Consider the following 26887-nt stretch of genomic DNA (forward strand, 5'->3'; position numbering starts at 1 on the left):
CTCTGGGCTCTGTTGACAGCCCTGTCTGTCTACACTGAAGCGGCTAGCTTGGCTAGGCTAGGCTAGCTAGTTACGCAGTAGGCGGTCGGCAGCTCAATGTCTTTAGGAAACACTTTTAGCGTTGCCTTTGTGTCAGACGATAACATGACCGTCGTCCGTTTCGCTTCCAGTGGACGCTAGTGGTCAGCTCTGTCGTCATATTCACCGATGTTCGAGCGGACAGCTCGTCGTTTGCAACGGCTACGTTTTCCTCTCTTATCCAAGCTATAGCTAGGTTAGCCTAGCCTAGTCCTGGTAGTCTTTAGCTTGATGCTCAGTGTGAAGACAGCTCGGTGAAAAAGGAAGGTAGGCCTTGTGTCTTCGGTGGTTGTTTCATATATGTTTGCTTTCGTACACCGTTGGAAATATTAGTTTGAATTATTACTGGACATGATCTTGGCTATCACAGCCAATATGGTATTTCATTTTGTTTAGCTTGCTAGCTGGTTGGCTATAACCGGAATTGTCTAATGCAGTGGTTCTCAACCTTTTCAGGCAGCGACCCCCCCCCTAAAAATAATCATCTGAACTGTGGGGACCCCCCAAAATAATCATATTTGAATTGGGGACCCCACAAAATCATATTTGAACAGGGGACCCCCCATAATATTTGAACTGGGGACCCCCCAAAAATGATCATATTTGAACTGGGGAGCCCCCACCCTGACAAGCACTTGGAATTGTAGGGGTTGAGGCATTACATTTAGTTTGACTCGGTTCCACAGATACATATTGTGAAAATAGCAGATCTACAAGCTCACAACGCCTCCTGTTGCGAGGCATTGTGAGCTTGTAGATAGGCTATTTTCTAAATTTTTGCCTCTTTCTTATATTTTTGGACAATTTGGCCAATGTTTGACCAGTTTTATAGTATAGTTTGTTGATTACTTTTGATGCAGTAATGGTCTTTTTCTTTTCTTTCTTTTTTTTCTCTGTAGGTATAAAAAAAATCTTAAGTTAAATTGTCTTTTCACTGCCATCTGGGGACACCCCCCCCCCCCCCCCGGGGCGACCCATATGTTGAGAACCCCTGGTCTAATGTAGCCCTGGTTCATCATCAGCTAGCTTAAAGAGGGATATAACACTAGCAACCAACTTTAATTAACGCCAAATTAACACATAATACTAATGTAATCTGACCAGTTCTATTAGCTACATGACGTCAACACATGGACAACATGCTTATGTTTTTCATTTGGATGCTTGTTGTTTGCTGGCTGCAAAACAAACTGTGGGCTCTGACTTAATGTGGCTATTTTTGAATATTTATTAAACCTGGTATTCTGCTACACTGCTTTATTCAAGATGTTACTTGAATTAAGGTTGTGTTTTGGAGGTGATGCCAACCGTTAAGATGTCATTACTGACATCTAATGTTGGCCCAGTTGTCAGTAATGACAACTGGCTTAAAATTAATAAAATGAAACGGTAGGCTAATTCCAGGCTGAAACCAAATAAAAATACTTTGAAGCAAATCATTATAGCTTAAACGGTGGCATGATCCAAGTCTTATATATCATCAAAATAGTTTTGTCTGAAAACTACAACTGCTACTGCTAGTACTGTACTTCTACTAATATTACCAGCAATAGTGGTATAGATCCAGGAAGGGAAACTATTAAGGCTTTCAGTTTCAGCCCAGAAATGTTATCAAATTAATCTGTCTCTCTCCCCAGAGACTCTTATTATATGAATGTAGGTTATTCCAGACAGATAATGATTGGTCTGCGCTGCTGCACATCTGGATGGACAGGGCAGGCTTCCATTTTCTTCTGTGTGAGAGAGAAGAACTGCTCTATTTTTGAGACGTTTTCAAATCATTGACACATTCGACTGACACCTCTGACTGGACTTAAATGATCGGTTTTAATTTCAGAATTCAAGCCAAGAGTCCAACGGGAAGTTACTCTTGTTTTTAGTTTCTTGAGAAACTTCTGCGGACATAATTAGTTGTGTTAATGTTTAAAGATAACTTGTGGTTTTGTTTTTTCAACTAACATCTTCTGGGCAACATTATTTTAGAGAACACGGACCTGTTTTTGTCACTTACGTACTTTAACACTCAGACCTGGGAGCTGCCCAGTACAGATTCTATTATGGCTGACTACTAACTACTGAGCTGCTCCCCTGGAGCAGTTTGGAGTTATCTTAAAAAGTCAAACCTTAACCTTACCAGAGCCCCAGAGACACTAAGGACAAAAACTGAAAACTACTTAAATGGAGAAACAAATCATGCAGCAAGATCTCACAATGAAATGGTGCTCTCTTTTTGTCTATGATCTAAATGACCAGAGCACAGTGTTGATCTGTGTGTGGATGTCTCTTGACTTTCCTGCCAAGGGGTGTGTGTGTGTGTGTGTTCTGGTTCAAGGCTAAACCCTGCCTGTTTGTCAAAATCTAGCCTCAGTCGTTTACAATTTAAATTACCTTTTGGCTGCCAAGGCCTGATTTAGGCCTAGACATAAAATGAAATGTTGAAGCGATGCTTCACATACAGTTTCTCGCTGTAGCATTTGGCCTAAATTAGTCTTTAAATATAACTGAATTGTAGAGCCATGCATGTACCCTGTCAGGCAGCTGTTGGGTTTGTTGGTTTGGATTTGTGGCTCTGGGCTGAGACTGTGGTAACGGGAAAGGCCTGAGGAGATTTTAGTAATGGAAGGCATCTCCTGAACACATGTGGAGCTCAAATCAGGAAGAGTACTGCTGACACCATGAAACACCAGATAATGCAATAACACTGGATAAAGTAATAGCCTAAATGTATTGTTTTCAACTACTAACATCTGGACTGCCATTTTGTGAAATAAATATTGTTAGAACTACAGTATCAGTGTTTCCCCTACCATTGCCTTGGGGGCAATTTTAGGGAGACCCCCCCCAAAGATCAAGTCAAATTTATTTTAGTACCAAATTACAACAGAAGTTATCTAAAGGCACTTTTCACATAGAGCAAATTCTATACTAATTAAATAAAAGGTTTGTTATTTTTCCAATTTATGCGCTTTCAGAACACAGAATTTGAATCTTCCCAAGTCTGTCAAAAACAAAGATGTACATTCTATAACTATTCCTGAAATAACTCTATACAGCACACTAGTCAGAGTTATGGGAACGATAGGATTTTGTGATGTGGCATTGGACATAGATAGCATGGGTTAAAGGATGTAGTAGGATAGGCCTACTACATAGTTTGTAGAAGTGAGATGGTCAGAATTATATTTCACGAAACGGGATTAGAAAGTTAGCCAGGTAATTATAAAAAATATTACTGTACATACCCTGGCAATATTGACATAACACCCCCCACTCCCCACCCACCCCCAGCGTGCATAGCGTGGCCCTATTGCATCCAGCTCGCCCCCCCCTGGCCGCATCCAGTCCAGGCACTGACACCCCCTCCCCGAAGCAGTAAACACTATGATCAACAAGTTGTCTGATAACAGTTCATGTTATCTGCACTCAGTGGAGATGAGTTTGTCCGTGCTTGGTATTTTCACTGTGTTTTTGCTTTGCTGTATTTTCTTTTTTTTAAATGAAAATGGGCAGCAACAGTTTTGCTTGGCGTTCCACGTTAATTCCATTATCGTTTCATCATGATGATGCAATAATTTTTATAATTGGCACTAAGGCCCTGTTCAGACTGGCAGCCCAAATCTAGGCAAAATCTGATTTCCTATCCAGATTGGAGTCGGATTGCTTTTATGCAGTCTGAACAAGGCTATGGAATGTATTCAAAATCAGATTTGTCCAATCTAGATATAGGCCACAAATCGGATTTGGGCTTGACTTGGGCTGCTAGTCTGAACAGGGCTATAAGGTAACAAAAAGAGTACAGTGTAGACCTCCGGTGGTCCAGCAAGCTTTCTGGGAATGTATGTTTTCCCCTTAGCACTAGGACTACTTTATTATTATCTCTGCCAGCCGTGCCAGGAGATCATGCGTTTATCTCTGTGTGTCTGCAGCTACTCCAGGGTCCGATATTACGTTTTTTTCCTACTTGCCCTGCAAGGCAAGTAGCCTACTTCTCCAATCTACTTGCACCATCAACATTTCTACTTGCCCTGCCTTGAGCGTACTACTGCTGGCTATGCGGCACATAGATTTCACTTAAAATATATCTAAAATCCATTGCATTTTGATTAACATGATATATCTTAAAAACAAAGCACAACAAAAACTATATTATCTATATTGTTACATCAATCATATGTAATTTGTAGATGAGAATTTGATTTCAAGTTCTATTAGTCGAACTAAGTTGCATACACTAGGAGTTGCGGTGTGTGTGCGTGCGTGCTGTATCCTATTCCTCACACATAACCTAATCAAATTAAATATAGGAAATGCGTGTGAGGAAACTCAACTGAATTTAAAAACGTTGTCTTGTGTATGCCTTTGATTTAAATGCTTGATGGATTGTTAAGCGTGTTTCATCAACGTACACATGTACATGCGCACTGATGATGAACATGGAGCAGGGACATACCAGCCATTATGGTATCAGCTTCTCTGATATTGAATGAGAGCATGAGAGAATAGAGTAAAGTTGACATTTTCTTTACCATTAGAAGTGCAAAAATACATCCAATCCAATGGTCTGTCCGTCCTGGGAATTGAACCGGTGACTTGCTGTCGGGTCTTTGAGCCCATGTATCAGGTCTCCCGGAATGCCCATTTCTAGTTTAAAATGGCAAGGATAACACAATGAAGTAAAAAAACGAAACGGATAACTTATTTCCATTGTGGTCCAGCCATATACCGTATTTTCCGCACTATAAGCCGCACCGTCAGTGCGCCTTATAGTGCGGATGCGCCTTATTAATCCGATGCGCCTCATATATGTATCAATATTGGTTCCCTTGGTTTCCGCACTATAAGCCGCACCGTCAGTGCGCCTTATAGTGCGCCTTATAGTGCGGATGCGCCTTATAATGCGGTGCGCCCTATATATGAAAATAATACATTTATTGAAGGTGCGCCTTATACTCAGATGCGCCTTATAGTGCGGAAAATACGGGTACTAGGTTTTGTATCTCTAATAAACTATAGGTTTGTCTTAGATCATTAGATCATGTTGTTGGTGTTTCCCTTTAGGTGACTCTCTGCATGGCGACACTTTAGCAGCAGAAGGAGTGAGTGTTTCCCAGCCAGACGGCAGCATGTCTTCACGTCAGAGGAACTCTGTTCGGATTCTGTCCAGTCGGGAGCGTGGCTCCCAGACTTTCGGCTCCCAGAGACACCTGCAACAACTAGTTGAGGAAAAAGTGCGCTGGATGAAATGGCAGAGTCAGGTAAAACAAAACAAAGAAATCTATCCTGCGAATGTGTACTGTATAATAACCCATTTGTTCTATATGTATTCAATTGTGTTGCTAGTTACTTGTAAAAGTCATATTTTCAATTGCAAAAAGTTTTCACTCCCATATTTTTGACAGTAACCAACCATTCCACATAAATGTGTTGAGTGAGTCTCACCAGTCCTAGTCTCTCTCCACTGCCTCCCAGTGAAATGTAGAGAGTGACATTTAAGATTATTTTGTTTGTTGTTCAAAGCCTGTAACGTTCTTGCACCTCCCTAAGTCCCTATATTGTGGAACTTTAAGAGAAATCTCCCTGCTCCAGGTCACTCAGATCTGACAGTCAGTTGTATATGAAAACTCCACGGTCTAGCACAGTAAGGAAGGGCGACCGTGCCTTTGCTGTGTTGGCACCGAAGTTGTGGAACGAACTCCCTTTGAGGATCAAAGCTGCCCCCACCCAAGAGACTTTTAAAAACATGCTTAAGACCCACCTTTTCACTGTAGAGGACTCCTAGGTTCGCTTGTTGTTTTGTTGGTTGTGTGTGTGCGTTTAGCCTCTTCTCCCTGCTATTGTGACTGACTGACAGTGTGACTGAATTCTTGTTGTCCTAGTCTAGTCTCTTTGGCTTGTCCTAGGTTTTTCTCTTTCTTCAGACTGTGCCCCAGGCCTGTGTAATAACTGGATGGGGGGCGCACTACAAATGCCAAACAAATGAACCTCTGGCCACTTCTCTAAAACCATTTTGTATGCTACTGTCTGCCCTTTACATGCCCACCAGATACTGTATGCAAATTTACTGCTTGCACAGATGGGACGAATATATTGGCAATCGACAATTGGATGAGTCCCAGTTGTCGGTTGTTAGTTTTATTTTGCAAATATAATGCTCTGTCTCCTCAAGAATTCAACTTGACAAATGGCCTAAATAACATGTAAAGTGCAATACAAAGGGTGCACGAAATGCAAATAATTTTGGGCTATATTATGCACACTCTTGTTGCACTGATTTCTGCCGAGTCTTTAACAAAACAGGACAGTCATGATGACTGCACGACCATTGTACAACAGGTAGTTCCGACCAAGCAATCTGATGGGTTGAAATAGGCTCTCACACCCTCTCGTGTGATATTGCTTAATTACTTCTGGCCTATACCAGACGCATCAATACACGTCTGTGCGTGGAACTGTGCACGTACTATGCGTCTGGATGGCTCATTTTTACCACATGAGCATTGTAAATAAAGATGTCGAAAGGCAATGTTCAATTGATTCATGTTTTCTCTAGTAAATGTCCCTTTCTATTCATCAAATTACTTTTCTATGGTTTAAAGCTACAGTCTGACACTTATTTTAATGTATACATTTTTATTTCAACCAATTGGTATGGTAGAGTTTGTTAACATGTCAATGGTCAATTGGAATAAAACTGATGCTGCTGAGCAAGAGCAGAGTGTGGGATTTTTGTTCATGACTTTTTGAAAATGATTGCTTCATTTGTCACTGTCCAACACACCTGCATCTGAAGTGCATGTGCGAATATTTTCTTTGCAATGAGTATGTTGATACAAAATAAATACCAAGTACCACTGGAGGTGGTCTCCCTACTTTTCCATTGAAGAAGTTTCACCCAGGTGTCATAGGACTCCTACTGGTTGACACGGTCAATTTAGTTATTTGAAGCAGACATACTGAACACTATGGTTTTAATCACGTATACGCTTGAAATAATTGTTTTAATGGTTCAATTTATTTTTCTATGGTTTCAATATTTGTTTAAAATTTTCTATGGTTAAATATAGCTTTTTTCTATGGATGGATGATTGTTCCATGGTTAAATTATTTAACCATAAAAACCAGAGAGCCACTAGCACCTTACGCACCGTGGCATCATCCCTAGCAGCTGTTTGCTGAGGCTATCAGGGTCCCCTGGACAGGGGAGCAGGCAATTCTGGGAATGCAGCCAGCAGGGCTGAGAGAGGAAGTGAGAAGCACCTTGCCAGTGATCTATTATTGTTTTCATTATTTTACTGTGTCCCTGCTCATTGTCATCAGCAAAGTGATGGAATCCACTGTAATCAGATGATAACAGGGCTATCTCCTCCTCCATGGCCTTATCTCCGCTAAAAAAAATATGGGTTTCCGACAAATCACAGCACAGCTAACCTCCTCACAGTTTTGTCCCAGACCTGGAACAACATCCTTGACAAAGGCGTGCATTGTTGTGCGCATTGTTGCACTAGATATAAAGGGCACATTCGATCAGGCCTGGAATAATGGCATTTGTGTAAAGTCCACTTCAAAGGGCATAACTGGTCTTCATCACCAGGTCCCACCAGGTCCCAGATCAGTGCATCAGTACCTCAGGGATCCATTCATGTGCTGTTATAATTCTCCATCTTCGTAGATGATGTTGTGGAACAATGTGGGAGTAACATGTTTCTTCACATCGATGCTTCCAACATATTTGCACCCATAATAAAAATCTAATGACTGAGGTGGCACAAGCCCTGAAATGGACCCCCCCCAAGGAAAAGGGGAAACAAGGTCACCCCAGGAACGACTGGAGACAGGGTGTCCGCTGACGTCTTATGAAAAAGTGTTAAATTCATTTATCCTTTTAAAGGACATAAAAAGACACAAAAGGCAAAGATGGTCTTAAAATTGTGTTTAGGTCTTAAAAATGCCAGACACATGACCTGTAACATTTTCAGAGGACATCAGTAATGTCAATAAATGTCTGTGGTGTCACTCATGTATGCTAATAGTTGTTTTCTCTAGTTCCAGTAGCTTATGCTGCACTCATGCCATTTATTACTGTTTATACTACACTCTGTGTACTTTCGTTTGCACTGCAGATATTCACTTCTGTACTGCCATGTCTGCACTGCCTCGGCTATGGTGTGCACTTAGTAATCCCACAATTGTATAATAGAGCATTGATCGCGGCTACTTGTGTTTCATCCACTTCACTGGGTCTTGTGTTTGTTTGTTTGTTCCTAACAGAAAGTGGAGCTGCCAGATAGTCCTCGCTCAACCTTCCTCTTGGCTTTCAGCCCTGACCGGTGAGTCATAAACCCTTAACTCTTAACTTTTACCCTTTTAGCTTAACCCATAACCATACCATAATAATTTCCTTAACCCTAAGCACCTTAAATTAACTCCTATCCATAATTTAAACCCTAAACTCTTACCTTAACCCTACCCGACTTGTATCAAGTAGTTGTCTCATGGCCACAAGATGCATGACATGCCCAAGATTTCAGGATGTCATGGTCCCATCTTATGTCTTATGACAAGATCTCCCAAGCTAAGCGATTTGGTTATGTGTTGGCTACAAGATATAAGAAGTGCTCAGGAAGTCCTGGTCTCGTGGCCACCAGAAATGTAAGGTGTTGAAGATGAGGATCTTGCTCGCTCCTCTCCTCTTCTATGTAATTCAAATGTTTCATGGTTTAGTTTAATGTAGCCAGTCTTAAAGGGGGATTGTTATACTTTTTCTTTACCTGGGCCCTATTTTTAGATCATTTGGATCGAAGGGAGGGTGTAAAAGGTATTGGAATTGCCTCTTTGTGGCCGGATTGAGGGGCAAGCTGGTATTATTCAAACTATGCATTTCTTTTTGTTGTTTGCTTTGCCAATTTTCAGGCTTATATGCTTCCAGTGCTCTCCGGGGGGGTACAAACAAGAAATACATTTTACACCCACCCTTTGTTTGTGATCCAAATGATCTAAGAATATGGCCCAGGTTTAAAAAAAAAAAAACTACAGCTTTAAGAGTCAGTATGGATGACATTCAACCTTTTTAAGGGATGTACTGATGAGCTGTTTTGCTTTTGTGTCTGACCAAGTCCCAAAGGCAAGATGTTTTGCTTTTATGTGCATTCCTCAATGCTAAGTCCAGTATATGTCTACGGTTATGTGCTGGATGAAATCAAAGAAGCTTAAAAGGCTATTTCTCTCCCAATAGGACCCTTATGGCTTCCACACATGTCAATCATAACATTTACATAACTGAGGTGAAGACAGGGAAGTGCCTGCATTCCTTAGTGGGCCACCGTAGGACCCCGTGGTGTGTGACTTTTCACCCCACTATCCCAGGCCTTGTCGCTTCAGGGTGCCTTGATGGAGAAGTCAGAATCTGGGATCTGCATGTAAGTACTTTAACTAAAATAATACTTATGTACAACTGTTGTTAAAATACACTCGATGTGGTAGTCCGAGGTTATCTCTGAAATATATAGACTAAATGTGTATTATCTTGCTTTTAAAAAGAAAAAAAACTCAATCTGTCTGCCCTCTTCCATTTTTCTCCTCACTTTCTCCAATATGCAGGGAGTGAGGCAGTTTATTTTTTTTTACTTTTCCCACATTAAGCTGTTTAAATGCATTTTTTGCCATGGTCTATGCGATCTGTAATCATGGTCATGGTCCCATAGCCCGGATGTAGAAATATGGGTCAGAAGCGTAGCCAGCACTGAGCAACGCAACAGCAGCTGCCCACCCAGTTGAGCCCTTGCCCCGCTGCTGAAAGACGGACCAAAAATAATAATAACCTGATGACGTCAGGCAGATGTCTCTGCTTAAAGATAGCTGGACGGGCACTTGGACAGCAAGTCACCGTCCCCCAACAACACCTCCAAACATGTCCACTGTTGGAGCATCACAAACTGCATGCAAATTTATGTTTAGAGCCGCAGTGATTAATCGCTCATTGCTTAACAAAAGATGACTGGGGTGAGCAAGTGGGCGATTCACGCCCTCAACAACACTTCAGTAGGCTACACAAACAAAATGAGTCACCAAAAAAGTTCTGTCTTCTAGCATTTGAGAGAGATTTAACTTCGGCCTGTCTGCGCCAGGCAGAAGGCGTGGCAGAGACTGTGTTTTGTGTGTGTGTCCGTCCGTCCGTCCGTCTGTGAACAGCTAATCTCCGGCACCGTTGGCAACAAAACTGTGCACGCACACTCCCTGGATGTCGGAGCAGAACCTCTGCCCCATATTTTTTTCAGATCTGCCTGTTATAGCGGCACCAGGAGGCAGATCTCCTTTTTGCAAACCCTTTTTTTTAAATATTTTTAGTCCAAACATCACGCAAATCGGTACACAGTATCTCTAGTCATGAAACCAAACGGGTATTTCAGATTTTTCATATTCCATCCTGATTGGCTAAGATTGGCTTCCAAAGTTTGCAGGAGTGGTCCCTTTTGAACAAAATGCCTCAAATCATGAACGCAGCGTGCGATTGCCGTGACACTTTGCATGCACATTGGCCCTCATTTATCAATGGAACAGCTTACATTTTAGCTAAGGAATCAGCTTACGTCCACGTGTGATTTATCAAGCAGGTGTACACTGTCAATTGCAGTGTAAGATTTGTCCGCTGTTGATAAATGTGGCGGAGCCTCGCCCCACTAGTTTTTTTTACATGAGGTAGCGGAATACGGCCAAGAAGAGGAACTTCTCCGACATGTGAAATTACCCCACCAATCATATCCGTGGATTCACACACAGCTACATAGCACACACACCTATCATATGGGCGGAATGGCACCCGTCCTTGGTTCTGGTGACTGATATTGTCTAATGTGTGCCATGTTTTTGTATTATTGTTGTGTAGTATCATTTTATATATATATCATGTGGTTGTTTTTGACTTAATTCTTTTGATCGTCAATCCAATCTATACTCTGACTTCACTGGAGATTGGATTCACGAAGAGTGAGAGCTGGTTTATGTTTCGGGTAAATGGGTTGGATTGCTCGTTAGGCTGGTAATAACTTTTGCGCCTTTTTACCTGTGTGTCCAGGGAGGCAGTGAAAGTTGGTTCACCGAGAGTAATGTTGCCATCGCCTCGTTGGCCTTCCACCCAACTGCTCAGCTACTCCTTATTGCTACCAACAACGAACTGCACTTCTGGGACTGGAGTCGTCCAGAGCCCTTTGCGGTTGTTAAGACTGGCAGCGATACTGAGAGAGTCAGGTAGGATGAATGGATAGACACACAAGCATACATGCTTTAGTCAATGAGTTTATATACATTTGATGTCATGAATGTTGACAATTGTTATTCCTCAGGTTGGTGAGGTTTGATCCTCTTGGCCACAACCTGCTGACGGCGATAGTGAATCCCTCCAATCAGCAGGTGAGAACTGCTCTGTTTTCTTTTATTCTGAACGTAGATACCCTCTGTTAAAGGACCACTTGGCAGATTTTTTGCCTGAAGCATATCATTCTATTATTATAATGTGTGAAAATCTAACCAGCAAAGGCTCTGGAAGAACTCTTGCCAGCCTACGCTATTTATGTAAATTCATGTTAAACATTGTCCAAGTGGCCCTTAACTCATTCTTTGCCAGAGTAAATAAATAAATAAATCAGCCACTGCCAGAGTTTTTGAGCATTTTTACTAACCTTTCAAGAGCCACAGAATATTTCGCTCCAGGACGATCGACACACTGAGTGTCGCAAAAGACGGAGGAGTGTCTCTGCTTCCGTCGGAGAAAAAAAACTTAAGTTATTGGCTGTTGAATATAGCTTGTTCTTGCCAAAAAATAAAAAAACAAGGAAAGCAAGATGCAGCCGTTTCCCCGAATATGCTAACCAGGAAGTGAATGGTGGAGGAGGAGATCTTGCGATCATGTGATCTCCTGGATCTGTGTTTGACTGAGAATGAAATGGTCACTCGTATTTTAGCGAAGAGCGCCATCTAGTGTAAAAACTAAAAAAACACAACAGGCGTCACAAGACGTTGTTGGCGGTCTGGGCTTTGGATTTACAGACGTCAAAAGACGTCGTTGGCAGTCAATGAGTTAATTGCAGCTGGAGAGTGGAAAGTCTTTATAGTTGGACTGTTTGTTTGTTTGTTTCAGAATGAGGACGACTCTGAGGTTCCCATGGACAGTGTAGAAATGCCTCATTTCCGACAGCGCTCCTTCTTGCCGTCACAGCCAGTCCGACGAACCCCTATCCTCCACAACTTCCTCCACATCCTGTCATCCTCCCGCTCTTCTGGGGGGCAGGGGGCAGGTGATCCAGCTCGGCAAATCGGAGAGTCTGGGGGCGGGGTAGAACCTCCCAGCGTGCCTCTGGTGCAGTACCCCAACTGCACCCAGCACCTAGGACACCTGTGTCCATGTATCCGCTGTTCAGCCAATCGTGGCCCCTCTGTTGAGGGTTCTGCTGTCCCTGCCCCTGAACCCCCCCAGCCTCCCCCGTCCTCTTCCACCTTCTCCTCTGCACGTACGGAGCCCAGGCAGCCCTCTGACCGACCCTCTGCCTTCACGTCTGTCTACTACAGCGCTGGTTCATCTCTTCATCGCCCTGGTCCAGCCAGCCACCTGCCCCCCCAGCCTCCAGCCGGCCACCTGCCCCCCCAGCCTCCAGCCGGCCACCTGCCCCCCCAGCCTCCAGCCGGCCACGTGCCCCCCCAGCCACCAACCGGCCAAGACCCGCAGACCACCCCCAGACCACCGGGTCAATACTGGACACGCACCCTGCTCAATGTGAGGGACGGAGGGGTGGCAGGAGGAGGAGGTGGTGGAGGAGCAGGTATAGGAGGAGGCATGCTCCCTCCAAGGACCTCCTCTTCCTCCTCGGTCAGCCTCCTGTCGGTTCTCCGTCAGCAAGATGCCTCCTCCCCAGTTTACACCTCTGCCTCTGAGGGTAGGGGCTTCCCACCCCAAGGGGCCGATCCTGGCTCTTCGCTCCACAGAGGAGGGGGGAGCGGAGGGACTGGCACGAGCAATGGGCACCACCCCTTCTGGGACGGCAACCGCGGTAACCCTGTTTCCTTTCGCAATGTGCTGCAGTGTAACCTGAGCCGCTACTTCCTAGAGTTCGACCGCATGCAGGACCTGGAACCGCTTGGGAGTGCCCAGGAGCCGAACCAAGAGCTGCTGAATAATAATTTAGACCCAGACAGACCCGGGCCTTCCTCTTCTTCCTCTGCCTCTTCCTCCCCAACCATTATTCACTACCAACCACCCCTTCCCCCTCCTCCCTCCCACCCACTGGACAGCACACCCCCTCCACCCCCAGCCTCCCGTGGACACCTCAACAGGTGTCGGGCCTGTCACAACCTTCTTACCTTCAACCATGACTCCCAGCGCTGGGAACGGACCAGCCAAACCTCCTCCACTTCCGCCTCCAACGTGGAGCCCTCCGCTCCCCGAGCCTCCGCCCCCGCCCCCGCCCCCGCCCTCGCCCCGGCCCCCGCCCCTGCCCCCGCCTCACCAAACCTCTGGGAGAGGGGGGACAGTGGCAGGAGGCCAACAACGGAGTCCCAGGAGAGGAGGCCGCTCCGGGAGCTCCGGGAACACAACGGGCAGCAACCTTCCCCTGGAGGAGGAGAAGGAGGAGGAGCAGTGCCCTTCAGTCTGACGCCGCCTTCCTCTGGAGGAGGAGGAGGAGGGGTGCCCTATGGGCTTGCTCCGCCCCCCTCCTCAGGACAGCCAGTGGAGCAGGCTGTGGGTTTGATGTACAACCAGGAGACGGCTCAGTGGGAGAGAGTTTACCGCCAGGCCTCCGGCCGCTCTGTGGAGCCTTCAGAGGCCTTAAGCCAAGAGATGCCTGTAGATCCCCCTGATGAAGACTCACTTAGGAGGTAAGATTATTATCACACAACGTCAAAAGCGTTGTGTGAAGAAGTATAATTTAGTTGTTAGAGCACGATTATGGATTGATTAAAAGCCACATTGCTTTAGATGATGGCTCATGAATGTGTTTTAAATAGTTAATTAGCATGAGTCAGTGCATTAGTAGCCATGGCTTTCTGTGCTTTGTTTCCTATAGGAGACTGTTGGAGTCATCTCTATTGTCTCTGTCCAGATATGACATGGCTGGATCCAGAGACCACCCGATCTACCCTGACCCAGCCAGGTACTTAACCCCAAACCCATCCACAGTGACCCAGTCTTATACTTAACCCATCTACCCTGACCCTGGCTGATACTAAACCCAAGCCCATCTACCCTGACTCTGCCTGGTACTTCAGCAAACTGCCGTGACCCTGACTGGTACCTAATACCAGTTTATTTTATTTTATTTTTAAAGGTTTTTCTGCCTTTTATTTTGGATAGTACAGTGAAGATAGGACAGGAAACAGGGAGAGAGAGAGACAGAGAGTAACACGCAGAAAAGGCTGTCAGGCTTTGGAATTTAACCCACAACTCGTTGTCAGGCTGCATTAGAGCCTATAGATATTTGTTAATCAAGTCTGATACATAAATGGAAGACTTTCTGTCTCAGTAAAATTGTTTTGCATTGCGTGGCGGCTCATTCCACACCTCCCTGGAAGGTTCTTCTACCAGTTAGACAATGGCTTTTTATTTCCACATCATTTTGATAACATGACAAAGAAACATTACAATGGCAGGTGCAGTGGTGGTTTGACAGTAAAATTGTATGAACAGCCCATTTCGGCACTGTCAAAACTTGTAATCTCTTCTCTCTTCATCTTCTAAGTACCCCACTGTATTACCGTAGCAACGTATAGCGTGACCGACCTCATACAATCGATAATATATCTACTCACTGACGCATTTGACAGCAAATAAACATCTAAAATGTGTTTATAGTTTATTTTCAATAATTTCCATCCGGCAGTTCTCCAAACATTCACTTGCAAAAGAAAAAGTCATCAGTTCAAGCCCCTTCTTTCCCATTCCAGTGCGCTTGGGATGGCTGCCATTGTTTCAGAAAGTTTCTCAGGACAAAAGATCCAAATCTGGGAAGTGATTGGAGCATTACAGTTAAGTTGCACAGTAGAGGTAGCTGATTATCTGACATTTCCACATAGGAAGAGGTTGATCTTTCTCAATAGAAAAGTGAAATGTCAACATTGACACAGAGTGACACAGACAGAGATTTAGTCAATTATAGTACAACTAGACCATACCGTCATTTCCACCCACTGTCCATCCGGACTATGGGACTGCAACCACGACTGCAGATCCCATAGTCAGCAAAGACCGTTCACAAAAACGTGAATAAACAGCTTAAATTTGGGAAAAGTTCAAAATTGGCGTTATCACCGTCTTCATATGCAAGTTCAGATCAATTGGTCAACCCACTGAGGAGAGAACGCGGTTCTAGACAGAGGTTTCTTCATTTTATAATAGGATGCTGGATATTAGTGCTCCTTTCCTTCTCCTTTGCCTGTGAAACCTCATCAGTTTAAAACTCAACATATCTTTTTACATATCTGCACCTGAAGGTCTATAATTGTACATGTCTGCACCCAAAAATGCCTCTCAGTGGCATGTAAAGTTCGGGTGCAAGACAATTATGTCATGACACAGACGAATATACAGCTCAACCCCAACCTTCTAACACCTTCTATTTTTGTTGATCAGGCTGTCCCCGGCAGCCTACTATGCCCAGAGGATGATCCAGTACCTTTCCAGGCGGGACAGTATTCGTCAGCGCTCCCTACGGTACCAACAGAACCGCCTGCGGACCCTGTCTTCCTCATCTGACAACCCAGCTAGCACCCCATCCAGCTCCATGGACAACAGTGACATGGACTTTGAGGAGCTGGAGTAAGTATCATTCTCACAGTTGGTTCCAAGAAATCTAATTAAATTGCTTCAATTGATGTTTCTTGGACATTAGGTTAATGATCTTATTCAGAGTAATTGTAAAATACTCTAAAGGAATACTCTGCCATTTTTCAAGCTTATCTGCTCGGCCGCCCCACAACTGTGGAATGCCCTCCCTGCCCACCTGATTGCACCACAGTCAGTTGATTCTTTTAACACATTAACCGCCAAGAACGTAGTCCTACGGTCCGTTAAATCCAACTGTTAAGCGCCGAGACCGTAGCCCTACGGTCCACGGTCTTTTCGCGCTAGAAATTTCCGGGTTCACTTTCGGAATTTTTTTGATCCACTTCCGTTTCCGGTTTGATGACCGGAAACGGAATTATTTGGGATCCGGTTTTGACGATCACGTCCGCTCCCATTCTACAGACGAAACTGAAACTCAATTCTCTTCCTGTAGTTTTTTCTCCTCGCATTTCACTGTTTAACGTAATCCGCTCTAACTACAACATGGATGCCCCGTTTGACACGTGATTTTCACTGGGAGATACGTTGAGATGTCGCGGATGTAAACAGACCATACGTACTCAATCTTAAGGATTTTAACAATATCTATGGCGACATGAAAAAAACAACAAAAACACCTTGGCACTGGTGAGTACATTATGAGATTAACCTCTGGCGGTCGATGTGTTAAGGGAGGACCAAAGACGTACCTTTTTAACAAAGCGTTTTTTTTTGCTACACTGGTCCTACCTCTAGGCTTTATGCCCATGTGGTTATTTTATTTAATTTACTTAATTTTTATTTGCAGATTTTCATTCACAGTCACAGTGCAGGGATTCATATGTAAAATTATCAAGCATCATATTCCAGTCCATTCATGAATGTCCTTTATTGTTAGTGGTGTCGTCTTGTTGGGTTCTATATTCAGTCCATTTCTCCCATTTTTTGAGGGATAGTCTCTTGCAATCTCAAGTTATGAGTGAGTTTCTCCATTACAAATATCTCCTCCACAATGCTCAGCCACTGCTCACAAATTGGAGGATCTGCTTTGTACCATTGCAGATCATAGTTTTAATTGTAGTACTATTGTGTTTTTATTGTAGCTCTATTGTGTTTGTATAGTAGATTGACCTGTGTTTGTGTTTCAGTGATAATGGAGTGAGACACAGGACGCCACGCAACGCTAGAATGTCTGCCCCTTCACTGGGACGCTTTGTTCCACGGTCAGTCAACATTTAACCTTACCACATTCAATAATAACAATAGTTCTACAACTAATAATAGGGGATTACAGCTATTACATCAGGAATTTAATTAAAACCCAGGGTCAGATTGGGTAAAGTAGGAACATTTCTAAAATATTTGATTGTGTTGGTTGATTACTGACAGGCGTTTCCTGCTGCCCGAGTACCTGCCGTATGCTGGAATCTTCCATGAGAGAGGACAGCCTGGCCTCGCTACACACTCCTCTGTCAACAGAGTGTTAGCTGGTATATGCACACACACACACCTCTGTTAACAGAGTTTTAGCTGGTATACACACACACACACACAGTCAAACACACACAAATACCTCTCTCAACAGGGTGCTTGCTGGTATATGCGCACGCGTGCTCACCCACTCACCTCTGTCAACAGAGTGTTAGCTGGTATATACAAACTAGAAAGAATATGAGTACAGACTCCTGACATCAAAAGTACATCATATAAGGAATAATGGCCAGCACTCGCGTTCTGCCCATTCAGGTACTTGTTATTTTATTAAATAAATAGGCGACATGATAATGACGATTACTCTAAGGAAGGCTTTGTAGCCGAATCGTGTCCGGTTTATCATGTTGCCTATTTCTATGATTAAATTAGAAGTACTCGAATGGACCGAACATGGGTGCTGGCTATAATTCCTTTTATGAGCTGGTATATGCTCACACACCTCTGTCAACAGGGTGCTAGCTGGTATATGCACACGCCCTTTCTTTCCACTCATACAAAAAAGGAAATGATAATAATGGAAGAAGTTCAAACAAACACACACACACACACACACCTCTCTGTCAACAGGGTCTTAGGCCTGAAACACTGGAATGCATGTGCTCTGCAGATACACCAGAATTCACAAGCTGTTTTGACCTCCTCTCAAAATATTTCCACATGTTCATGAACACGAATGCTACCATTTTATTTATTTTTTAATTCTGGAGAACTCTTTGAATTTCATGGAGGGGGAAATACTTTCACACCACTTAAAGTCATAAAATAACACAAGGGTTAAACACGATATGATCCAATCTTTACTGTGCATGTAAACACAATGCATGTCTCTCTCCAGTCTGGACTAATCACAGTGGTTGCTTTAATTTCAGGTGCATCCATCGGAGATGGCCAGTCAGCAGTAGCCAGTAACATCGCTAACACAACATACAGACTACAGTGGTGGGACTTTACCAAGTTTGACCTGCCCGAGATCAGCAACGGTAACACAATACAACAACACTATTATACACACAAGTAACAGCAACAGTAATACAGTACAGTAATACACAACAGACAACCTAAATATATGGCCAATATCTTATTATTTATCATCCATGTCAACCGATACTGATTATTATACAAATTCTAGCCTACATTTGTTTTAATGATTTTACCATCAGTGAGCGCCTCACAAAGTTACAGGGTGTGCACCCTCCCTTTTTGCACTTGTTTTATGACCAACATCCAGATATTGTAACTCAGTTTTGCGGGGGCGCCCGCTGGCCTAGCGGTTCAGGCGCATACCACATATGCTGGTAATCCAGCTTGACAGCGTGTCGCGGGGTTGACTCCTGATCCCGATGACCTTTGCTGTGTGTCACCCCCCATCTCTCTCCCCATTTCCTGTCAGCCTACTTTCAATAAAGAAAGAAAAAGCCCAACTTTTTTCGCCAGGAGGCAACAGCTGTTAAATCCAAATGTCGAAATCAGGTCACACTGTTATCATGAAAGAAACGAACGAAACACATATTCATGAATCACTTTAATGTATGATTTATCTTCTTTTCCAAACACATTTTTACAGTGTTATACTGCATTAGCTAAGCTATGTGTTAGGACTTTTTTTATTTTTGTTTCATTCATAACAAATGCAGAATCACAAGCTGACCAACACATGTTTTGTTCATTTACAAAAAGCCATTATGTTTGATGTGGGAAAAGTATACAAGCTTTTTGTTTTGCTTCTATAATGAAATGAACATGGCGTTGCTGTTCCCTCAAGCCTCAACCCATGCTGGTCACATAAAGTCTGCTCTTGTGTGATGATCGAATTCTGAATATTTTAACAGATATTGATTGAAATCTGAATTCACGAGAGAATTGACAGGCCTGTCGCCTATACACAATCGGTTTCTAACATAGGCCGTAAAAATACAAGCAGGCCAATACTGTGCTTTTTATTGTTCTGCTTATATTTTCTGATATATCAGTACCTCCCTCTCACTCACACACACACACGTGTGCACACAAACTCATCTTCTCTGGTTTGTGGGGATGTGGTTAATCTATTTTTATGTGTGTGTTTGTGTCTCTGTGGGTGTGTGCATGTGTGTCCAGCCTCTGTAAACGTCTTGGTACCAAACTGTAAGATCTACAATGATGCCAGTTGTGACATCTCAGCAGACGGCCAGCTCCTGGCTGTATTTATTCCCAGCAGTCAGAGAGGGTTTCCTGATGAGGGGATTCTGGCTGTTTATTCCCTCGCTCCGCACAATCTTGGAGAGATGCTGTACACCAAGAGATTTGGTAATTGTCTATCGATACATACTGTACATATTTATTTATTCATTTATTTATGTCGATACATATTATACAGTATATGCTGAATTGATCGGTCTGAGTTTGGATGTGCAAATTCAAGTTGGGAGGAAGTTTAATAAGAGCACTTTTAATAATTTCATCAAGTTTAGATAGTGTAAGGATAGAGGATGCAACACTGCAGATGATGTACAGTGCATTTATTGACTCACCAACATGTCAATATATGCAATGTGGGTCCTTAATCTGCAGTGTGGCGTTCCCTATATTTGACATATTTACAATACTAGCCTCAATGTAACATCTACTAGTTAGCTCATGGTTTTCTCTCATTCTGCGACTATTACTACTTCTAATAGCCTAAAGCTGGTACCATACTTCAAACAAAGTCCAACTTTTTTTTGGCTTGCCTAAACGAATAAAGAATTCTGAAAATGAAATTGTTTTATACTCGCTAACTGCAGCTCCATTCTGAGTTATGAAAATTAGACCCCACCCACTGTACACAGTGTTGGAACAATGAATTTACCACATCATGTCTGTTGCCATAGTGGACAATGTGTGTGTTATCTCTCTCCATTGATTGCCATCTGGTTGTTTTGTAGTCCCTCGGAGAGGGATTATAGAGTTTTGTACTGACTACCCTGCTCAAAGAAACTTTCTTCAAAAATGTCTATGGTACAGTACGTTGCCTGCAGATATTGTAAATAAAACGATACAAATTATGAGTGCATCTTGAGGGTGTTGACTAATCATACACGAAACAAACTTCACACCTGTGATTAATGCTTTGGAAACCTTTATCAGACTGTGTTTTATCAGGGCTATAATGTCATCTCAGTCAGTTTATCTTCTCTGTTTTATCAGGACCTAATGCCATCTCGGTCAGCCTGTCTCCCATGGGTTGCTATGTTATGGTTGGCCTGGCTTCTCGTAGGATCCTACTGCATCCCTCCACTGACCACATGGTGGCGCAAGTGTTCCGCTTGCAGCAGCCACATGGTGGAGAGACATCTATAAGGGTAATACTACTGCTATTGGTACTATAAGTACAGATATAAATGTGATACTACAGCAGCTGCATGGTTGAGAGACATCAGTGGAGATACTGTTACAACATACAAGTACTAGTGCTACTGCTAATTAAGAATGATGAATAGATCTGAATGTATGTCCCCTCTATCCTAGAAAGATAGATTCCTGCTTTCCAGGAATACCTCTAATTGCCTCAGTGTTTCCAGTGAGTGGGCTAGTTGTGTATCAGTGTTTCCGGTGTGTGAAGGTTGTCTGTTTTTCTTGTCATCTAGATGGTGTTTAATGTCGTCTACCCAATGGCTCCTGATCAGCGACGTCACGTAAGCATCAACTCTGCCCGTTGGCTACCGGACCCTGGGATGGGCCTGGCCTATGGGACCAACAAAGGAGACCTGGTCATCTGCCGACCTGTGTAAGTTTTACTGGTGTCTACTGATGACCTCTCTGGGTTACCCACAGTGCAGCTGGGGTCATCATAATGGCTAAATTAGCCCAAGCTGTCCCTCAACATTTCTTTAACCACAATGACCGTAACGTCCCTTTTCCGGGCATGCCACAAAAGCCAAACATTCAGCAAAAAATTGCAGATCTAACGAGATCACAATGCAACGCATAGTGTGCTTGTAGCTCGGCTATTTCTGGAAAAGAGATATGGTGTAAAAAAAAAAGTGGGCTAAGTACAGACCCCTCAGGTACTCTGGTTAACGAAGTAAATGAGGTTTAACTGGTGAACAGAGGTTGTAAATCAAAGTTTGAAAGTACATCTGCATACAAATGTCACTTGTGTACCACGCAGTGTCCTTCTGTACAATCAGAAGAAAGTTGTTTACATTGTATCAAAGCTGGTTATGAATATCCTCTAGTTTGTCCTGGTGCATTTGTACATTTTTTCCCCTATCAGTCATTCATGAACGCCCTCCCACTAACCGCCAACCCCGAACACCCCCATTTGTTAACCAGTTAGGGTTTATCATGGACTAGACTGTCTCTATAGAGATGAATGGATTCTATCAAGGCCTGTCTGTTGCCTATGGCAGGAGGGGCATATTCCTCGAGAATGAGGAGGTGCTGATGTGATTATCTTTAATGGTCACTGCTATCAGGAAGACGGTCAATTAGAAACGGGTCAATTAGTGTTGCATAATGAGGAGGTCATGATATTAAGACTTCCTGTAGTGAAGTGAGTTAATGAAGAATGTTCTGTCCAGGTTCTATCGTAGCGACGGAGACAGCCCAGCAGAACCCAGCAGCGAGCCTCTGTTCTCTGTCAACAACAGCGGAACCAACCGGACCCGTGGCTCTGAAAGACCCGGGTGAGAACTATGGTCATTGGTCATCTTGTCTTTGTTGTCTCGTAAAACTTAAACTGGTGTCTGTTGAAAAGACATTGAGATGGACTCAATTGACTGATGCCCTGCTGTTTCTCAGGCCGAGCCGCTCTGGCTGGAGGTTGGACAGAGATATGGGTTTGATGAATGCCATTGGTCTTCAGCCCCGACACCCTGCCCCTTCAGTGACATCACAAGGAACTCAGACGCCAATCGTCCAGCTGCACAATGCCGAGACACAAACGGAGAGCAGCAGCTCCCAGCATGCTACAGGTACCCTGAGACTCTGACCTCTGACTGACCCTTAGTGTTTAACCTCAAACCCATTCAGCAACAACTCCCAACATGCAATACTTTAATGAATGTAAATTAACTTTGGTGAAAGCTGTACAGGAACAGATTTATATTAACTTGAACTGCCATCATGGTATTTCTGGATTATGTGTGTTATGAACGTGTGTGTTCTCCAGAAGACAGCGGATGTCTCAGATTCTCATGTCTTTTCCAGCAGAGGTCATTGCTGATGGTCCATCCACCAGTGTTTTAACTGAGGGCCCCCCGGAAGCGAGCAGCAGAGCAGATGATGGAGCCACAGGAGAGGCTGCAACATCTACAGCTCCTACTGGTATCCTCTTAATTTGAACCTTAAAGTCGAGCTGTGTAACATTTTCAATTAAACAAAAGTTGATTTTATATCATTTATCACTGGCATATTTTTCACAATAACCATTCCACATAAATGTGTTGTTTGATCATTTCTCAAACACAATTTTAGTCACGAGTGTCTGTCCCCCGACACTCGTACCAGAATGATACAGGCATTTGGAGGAATTCCTTTGGAATGGGAACTTTTTACAAGTGAATACGTACCATTTTTGACAACATTGTACTTGCACTTCCAACAGTATGAAAAGATTTACATGACATGAATGAAACTACAGTAAATGCCCATCGCACCACCCGCTTTTTGAGCCACGCCAAAACAGCTACTGACATCTTTTCTATGCTAATGTGTACATAGCCTTTATATTGTATTTCTCAGTACTGTTTCCTTTTTTCCATCAGTAATGTAGAGCACCTTGAGCAAGAACCTATGTATGAAAGGTGCTATTATTATTATTTATTATTATTGATGGCATTGGTGGTGTTTAAGATTCAGGTGTGTATAAAGTTAGCCCTGCTGGTGATGGTCTTATTTGTTTCCTTGCTCCAGAGGCTCCAGAGTTCTCGGGGGAGGATGCTCTGGCCCGTATCCGTCGGCTGATAGCTGAAGGTGGGATGACGGCTGTGGTTCAGCGGGAGCAGAGCACCACCATGGCTTCTATGGGCGGCTTTGGGAACAACATCATTGTTAGCCATCGTATTCACCGTGGCTCCCAAACGGGGATAGGAGCCAACCGGCCTCCCATTGAGCCTTCCTCGCCTCCCTCCTCTTCCTCCGATCCCTTCGCCTCACCCCAACCCTCCTCCTCATCTCAAGACCAGCCAGACCCCATGTGGGGGGGGCCACCTGTAACCCAAAGCCCTGTACTACCCCAACCCCTCAGCCTCCAGTCGGATGGAGAGGAGCGTGGTCTGGCTGGGGGGCAGGCTGATGAAGATTCTCTGCCCGGGCCCTCTTCCTCCATTCTCTTCTCCTCTTCCCCTTCCTCATCTTCCTCCTCTTCTTCGTCTCACAGCCCCCCCCTCCCTAATAGCAGCAATGACAACAACTGCGATGGTTACCGTGGCGACCCTTATAGCAGGTAGTCATTCTCCCGACTCTCCCTTCCTATTGGCCAGGAGAAGAAGTGGAGGCTCTGCCAATTAAAACTTTGGAGTTGGACACGTCGGCACAGCTCCTCAAAGCCTTATCTTACTAACACAGGGTCTCCCACCCACAAAAGAAGGGACATGAGGAACCCCACCCCCACAGTGGCATCAGTGTGAACTTCTTGTGCACTTAGAAACTGGAGCTGCCTGACGCTGAATCCATTCCCTGTCAGAAAGGGCTTCTACTTGAATGGTTTCTCTTTCAACCCTTTCTTTCCACTCATACAAAAAATATATTAAAAAATAATGGAAGACAAAGTTCTTTAGTTCAAAGTGCCACACACACACACACTCTCTTACTCCAATGTGCAGCAGTCAGTCAGTGCCATGTTAATATTCAGTTTGATGTGGTTGAAGTTGTGTAAGCAAAGTGACTTTGGACGCTGCTTTGTTTTGAAGCGTGTTTTTGTATCATGTGATCAAATGTTGTTTAAATTTGTGGGGGACACGTCAGAATTATGGCCCTGACCCCTACTGGAGCTCAGTGTATGGACAGTGAAACTCTACTGCATGTGTTCCGGTGGTGCTGCAGAAAAAAACCCACTGGAGATCAGAGGATGGGAAGTAAAACAAAACAAAAAACATTAAACTGGTCCAACTGGATAACATTTTGTTACTTCCTCTCCTCGTGGTTTGGTGCCAAGAGCCGTCACCACCTGTTCTCCCGCTGCTCCTCGCTCCCCTTCCATCCCTCCACCTCTCCCATAACTTATCCCTTCCTCTCTCGCTCCAGCCTTACCATCTGATGGAATCGGTAGCTTTGCCCTCTCACCCCTCAATCGCCCTGTTCAAAATCAACCGAAACAGAAAGCAAGTATGTGTGGTGCTTTCATGTGAAAAATGTATGTATGTTTATTTGCCGTGTGTGCGGTGCACTACAAGAAGTAGTAGTAGGTGTGTGTGTCATATGTAGCATCTCTGTATTCAACCCGAGTTCTTCTGACTGTTGGGGTTGAGGTCTGTATGTGAAGGCGTGGTCTGTGTGCAAGGGCATGGTTTGTATGAGAGGGCATGGCCTGTATGCGAGGATGTGATTTATGTATTTGGGGGGAGGTCTGTATGACAGAGTGTGATCTATGTTTGGGGGGAGGGGAGTCTGTATGAGGGGGCATTTTGAGTGAGAGGGTGAGGTCTTACTCTTGAACCAGAGAAAACTTGAATTTTTCCTGGAAGCTTGTTTGTTATTTTTTTCTTTTGTCCCTTGCTTATTCTTCAGCCTCTTGTTCTGTTTAATGATTTTTTTTTACAGTACGGCTCCTCCTGTGGCAGCCAGCATCCATATCAGTTCACTGGACAAACTAAATGATTAGTCATTTTATTTCGTTCCTTATTTTCTTATGTGCGTAGCTGTTATTGCTAGCATTTTACGGCAGTAGTCAAACTTTGTGTATTTTGCGGCGGGAGTTTTGGGGGGGGTGTCATTGCAAGTAAAGGACCTATGAGAATGAAGATATGCAGAGAGAGAATCCTGATTGGCTGGTGAATCTCTGGAGCTGAGCAGTGGGACTATTTGTGTGATTTAAGACAACGCTGTGTTTATTTTTTATTTAACCATTATTTATTCAGGCTCATCCCGCTGAGACCAAGGATCTCATTTCCATGGGAGACCTGAAGACAGCCGCTGCATGTAACACTGTCTTAGAACTAGAAAGAAAAGAAAAGAACGTGGAAAACTGATCTGAATGCTCCTCCTGGCTTTACTTGATTAATATTTTTTTAAACAATTCTTTGGCTGTTTTTGTGTCTGTTTTGTGTGTGTGCGTGCGTGCGTGCGCGCGCGTACATGTGTTAGGTGTCATTTTATCCTTGGGCCACCACATTTACAACACTGCATCTGATAGACAAAGGTAAATGATCAAACTGTCTTAGTTTGTACACTTCAAATGCTTTTCTTTGCTTCAACATTTATGTGATGTAATTAAAGAGATTTGTTGACATAAAGAGAGAATGGAATAGTTCATTTGTGATGAGACAGATTTTTTTTTAAGGCACACAAAGCACAAAAATGTCTTTGAAAATAAGATAATACATTTGGTTTGAAACAGTACTGTAACAAGATGTTAATGTCTTAACCAGTAGGCGGCCACAGTTTTAACTCATCTTGAATGTTTTATTAGGAAATTGGTCCAGCCGCAAAGGCAAAATAATTGACAAATGTTCTCTTGAATTTATTTCAGATTACTTAGTATATGCATTCTCTCAGCCAGCAGTTTGTATATACAAAAATATAGTGATGTGATGAAAAGCATACTGTCTCTGAGCCACATAAATGAGATTATATAAAGGTAAATTGCAGCATGCTGGAAGAGTCCTGTTGTTTTTGTGTAATTCCCAGAAGCACCCAAGACAAGCAAACAGCTTAGCATCTCCCTCAAACATCAGACAACGTACATTACAGCAATGTGATTGTCCTTTTACAGTTCGTTCCTCCTAACTGAAATACTCCCAGTTTAATGTTACTGACAATCGAAACATCCTCTCTAGGTAACGGCTTTGTTCTTTTCTTATTTTTTTGTATTACAGTATGTGCCGGTTTGTCAGAAGTCAAACCCACATCATTTACCGTAGGTCCCAATGCTTTATCCAGACACGGTTGGCTCTAATATAATTTTTATTTACTTTTCTTAACAGACGTTATAATGTGTCTACATAATAACAGGAGTAAGGACCCTCTTACACAGCAACATTTTCATTGCCATTTTACACCTGACAGTCGTCATTTTTACGCCCCGCCCCCACGATGTATAGTTACCAGTGAACATGATATTTGGTGTTTGTTCTCCAGAGTTTATTGATCAAATCTAGCACTCCTCATCCCTATGTCTTCCCCATCCCCTTCACTTCTTCCTCATTCTCATCGCTTCAATTCCTGCTCTCATATTCGCCCTCTCTCCTCCCCATTCTTGTCATCCCACATGCCCCATGATCCCGCCCTTCCCCTCACCCCACCTTCCCTCCATCCTTCCTCCCCCTCATCCCTACTTTCCTTCATCCTTCACACCCACATCTCTTCTTCTACTTTCATCATCCCCTC

The 26887-nt window shown here is 43.6% G+C and overlaps 1 protein-coding gene across 4 annotated transcripts; it reads left to right on the plus strand.

The window, feature by feature from the left end:
* On the plus strand, positions 1–25811 carry ambra1b (autophagy/beclin-1 regulator 1b). 4 transcript variants are annotated; one of them, XM_080438377.1, is made up of 20 exons: positions 1–345; positions 5137–5333; positions 8347–8405; positions 9311–9494; positions 11150–11322; positions 11418–11484; positions 12212–13944; positions 14133–14219; positions 15695–15880; positions 17035–17109; positions 17276–17376; positions 18250–18360; positions 19478–19666; positions 20546–20700; positions 20986–21125; positions 21922–22026; positions 22142–22314; positions 22550–22666; positions 23107–23145; positions 23255–23335. In XM_080438377.1, the coding sequence occupies exons 2-19, from the start codon at positions 5202–5204 to the stop codon at positions 23112–23114; spliced, it is 3795 nt and encodes a 1264-aa protein (XP_080294503.1). In that variant the 5' UTR covers positions 1–345; positions 5137–5201; the 3' UTR covers positions 23115–23145; positions 23255–23335. The 4 variants fall into 4 exon arrangements, with proteins under 4 accessions (XP_080294503.1, XP_080294500.1, XP_080294501.1 ...); XM_080438374.1 differs by lacking the exon at positions 23107–23145 and having other exon boundaries at positions 23255–25811; XM_080438375.1 differs by lacking the exon at positions 23107–23145 and having other exon boundaries at positions 22553–22666; positions 23255–25811.
* The last annotated feature ends 1076 nt before the right edge of the window (positions 25812–26887 follow it).

Source organism: Gymnoscopelus braueri (genome assembly GCF_963280865.1).
Source record: "Gymnoscopelus braueri genome assembly, chromosome: 9".
Lineage (NCBI taxonomy): Eukaryota > Metazoa > Chordata > Actinopteri > Myctophiformes > Myctophidae > Gymnoscopelus > Gymnoscopelus braueri.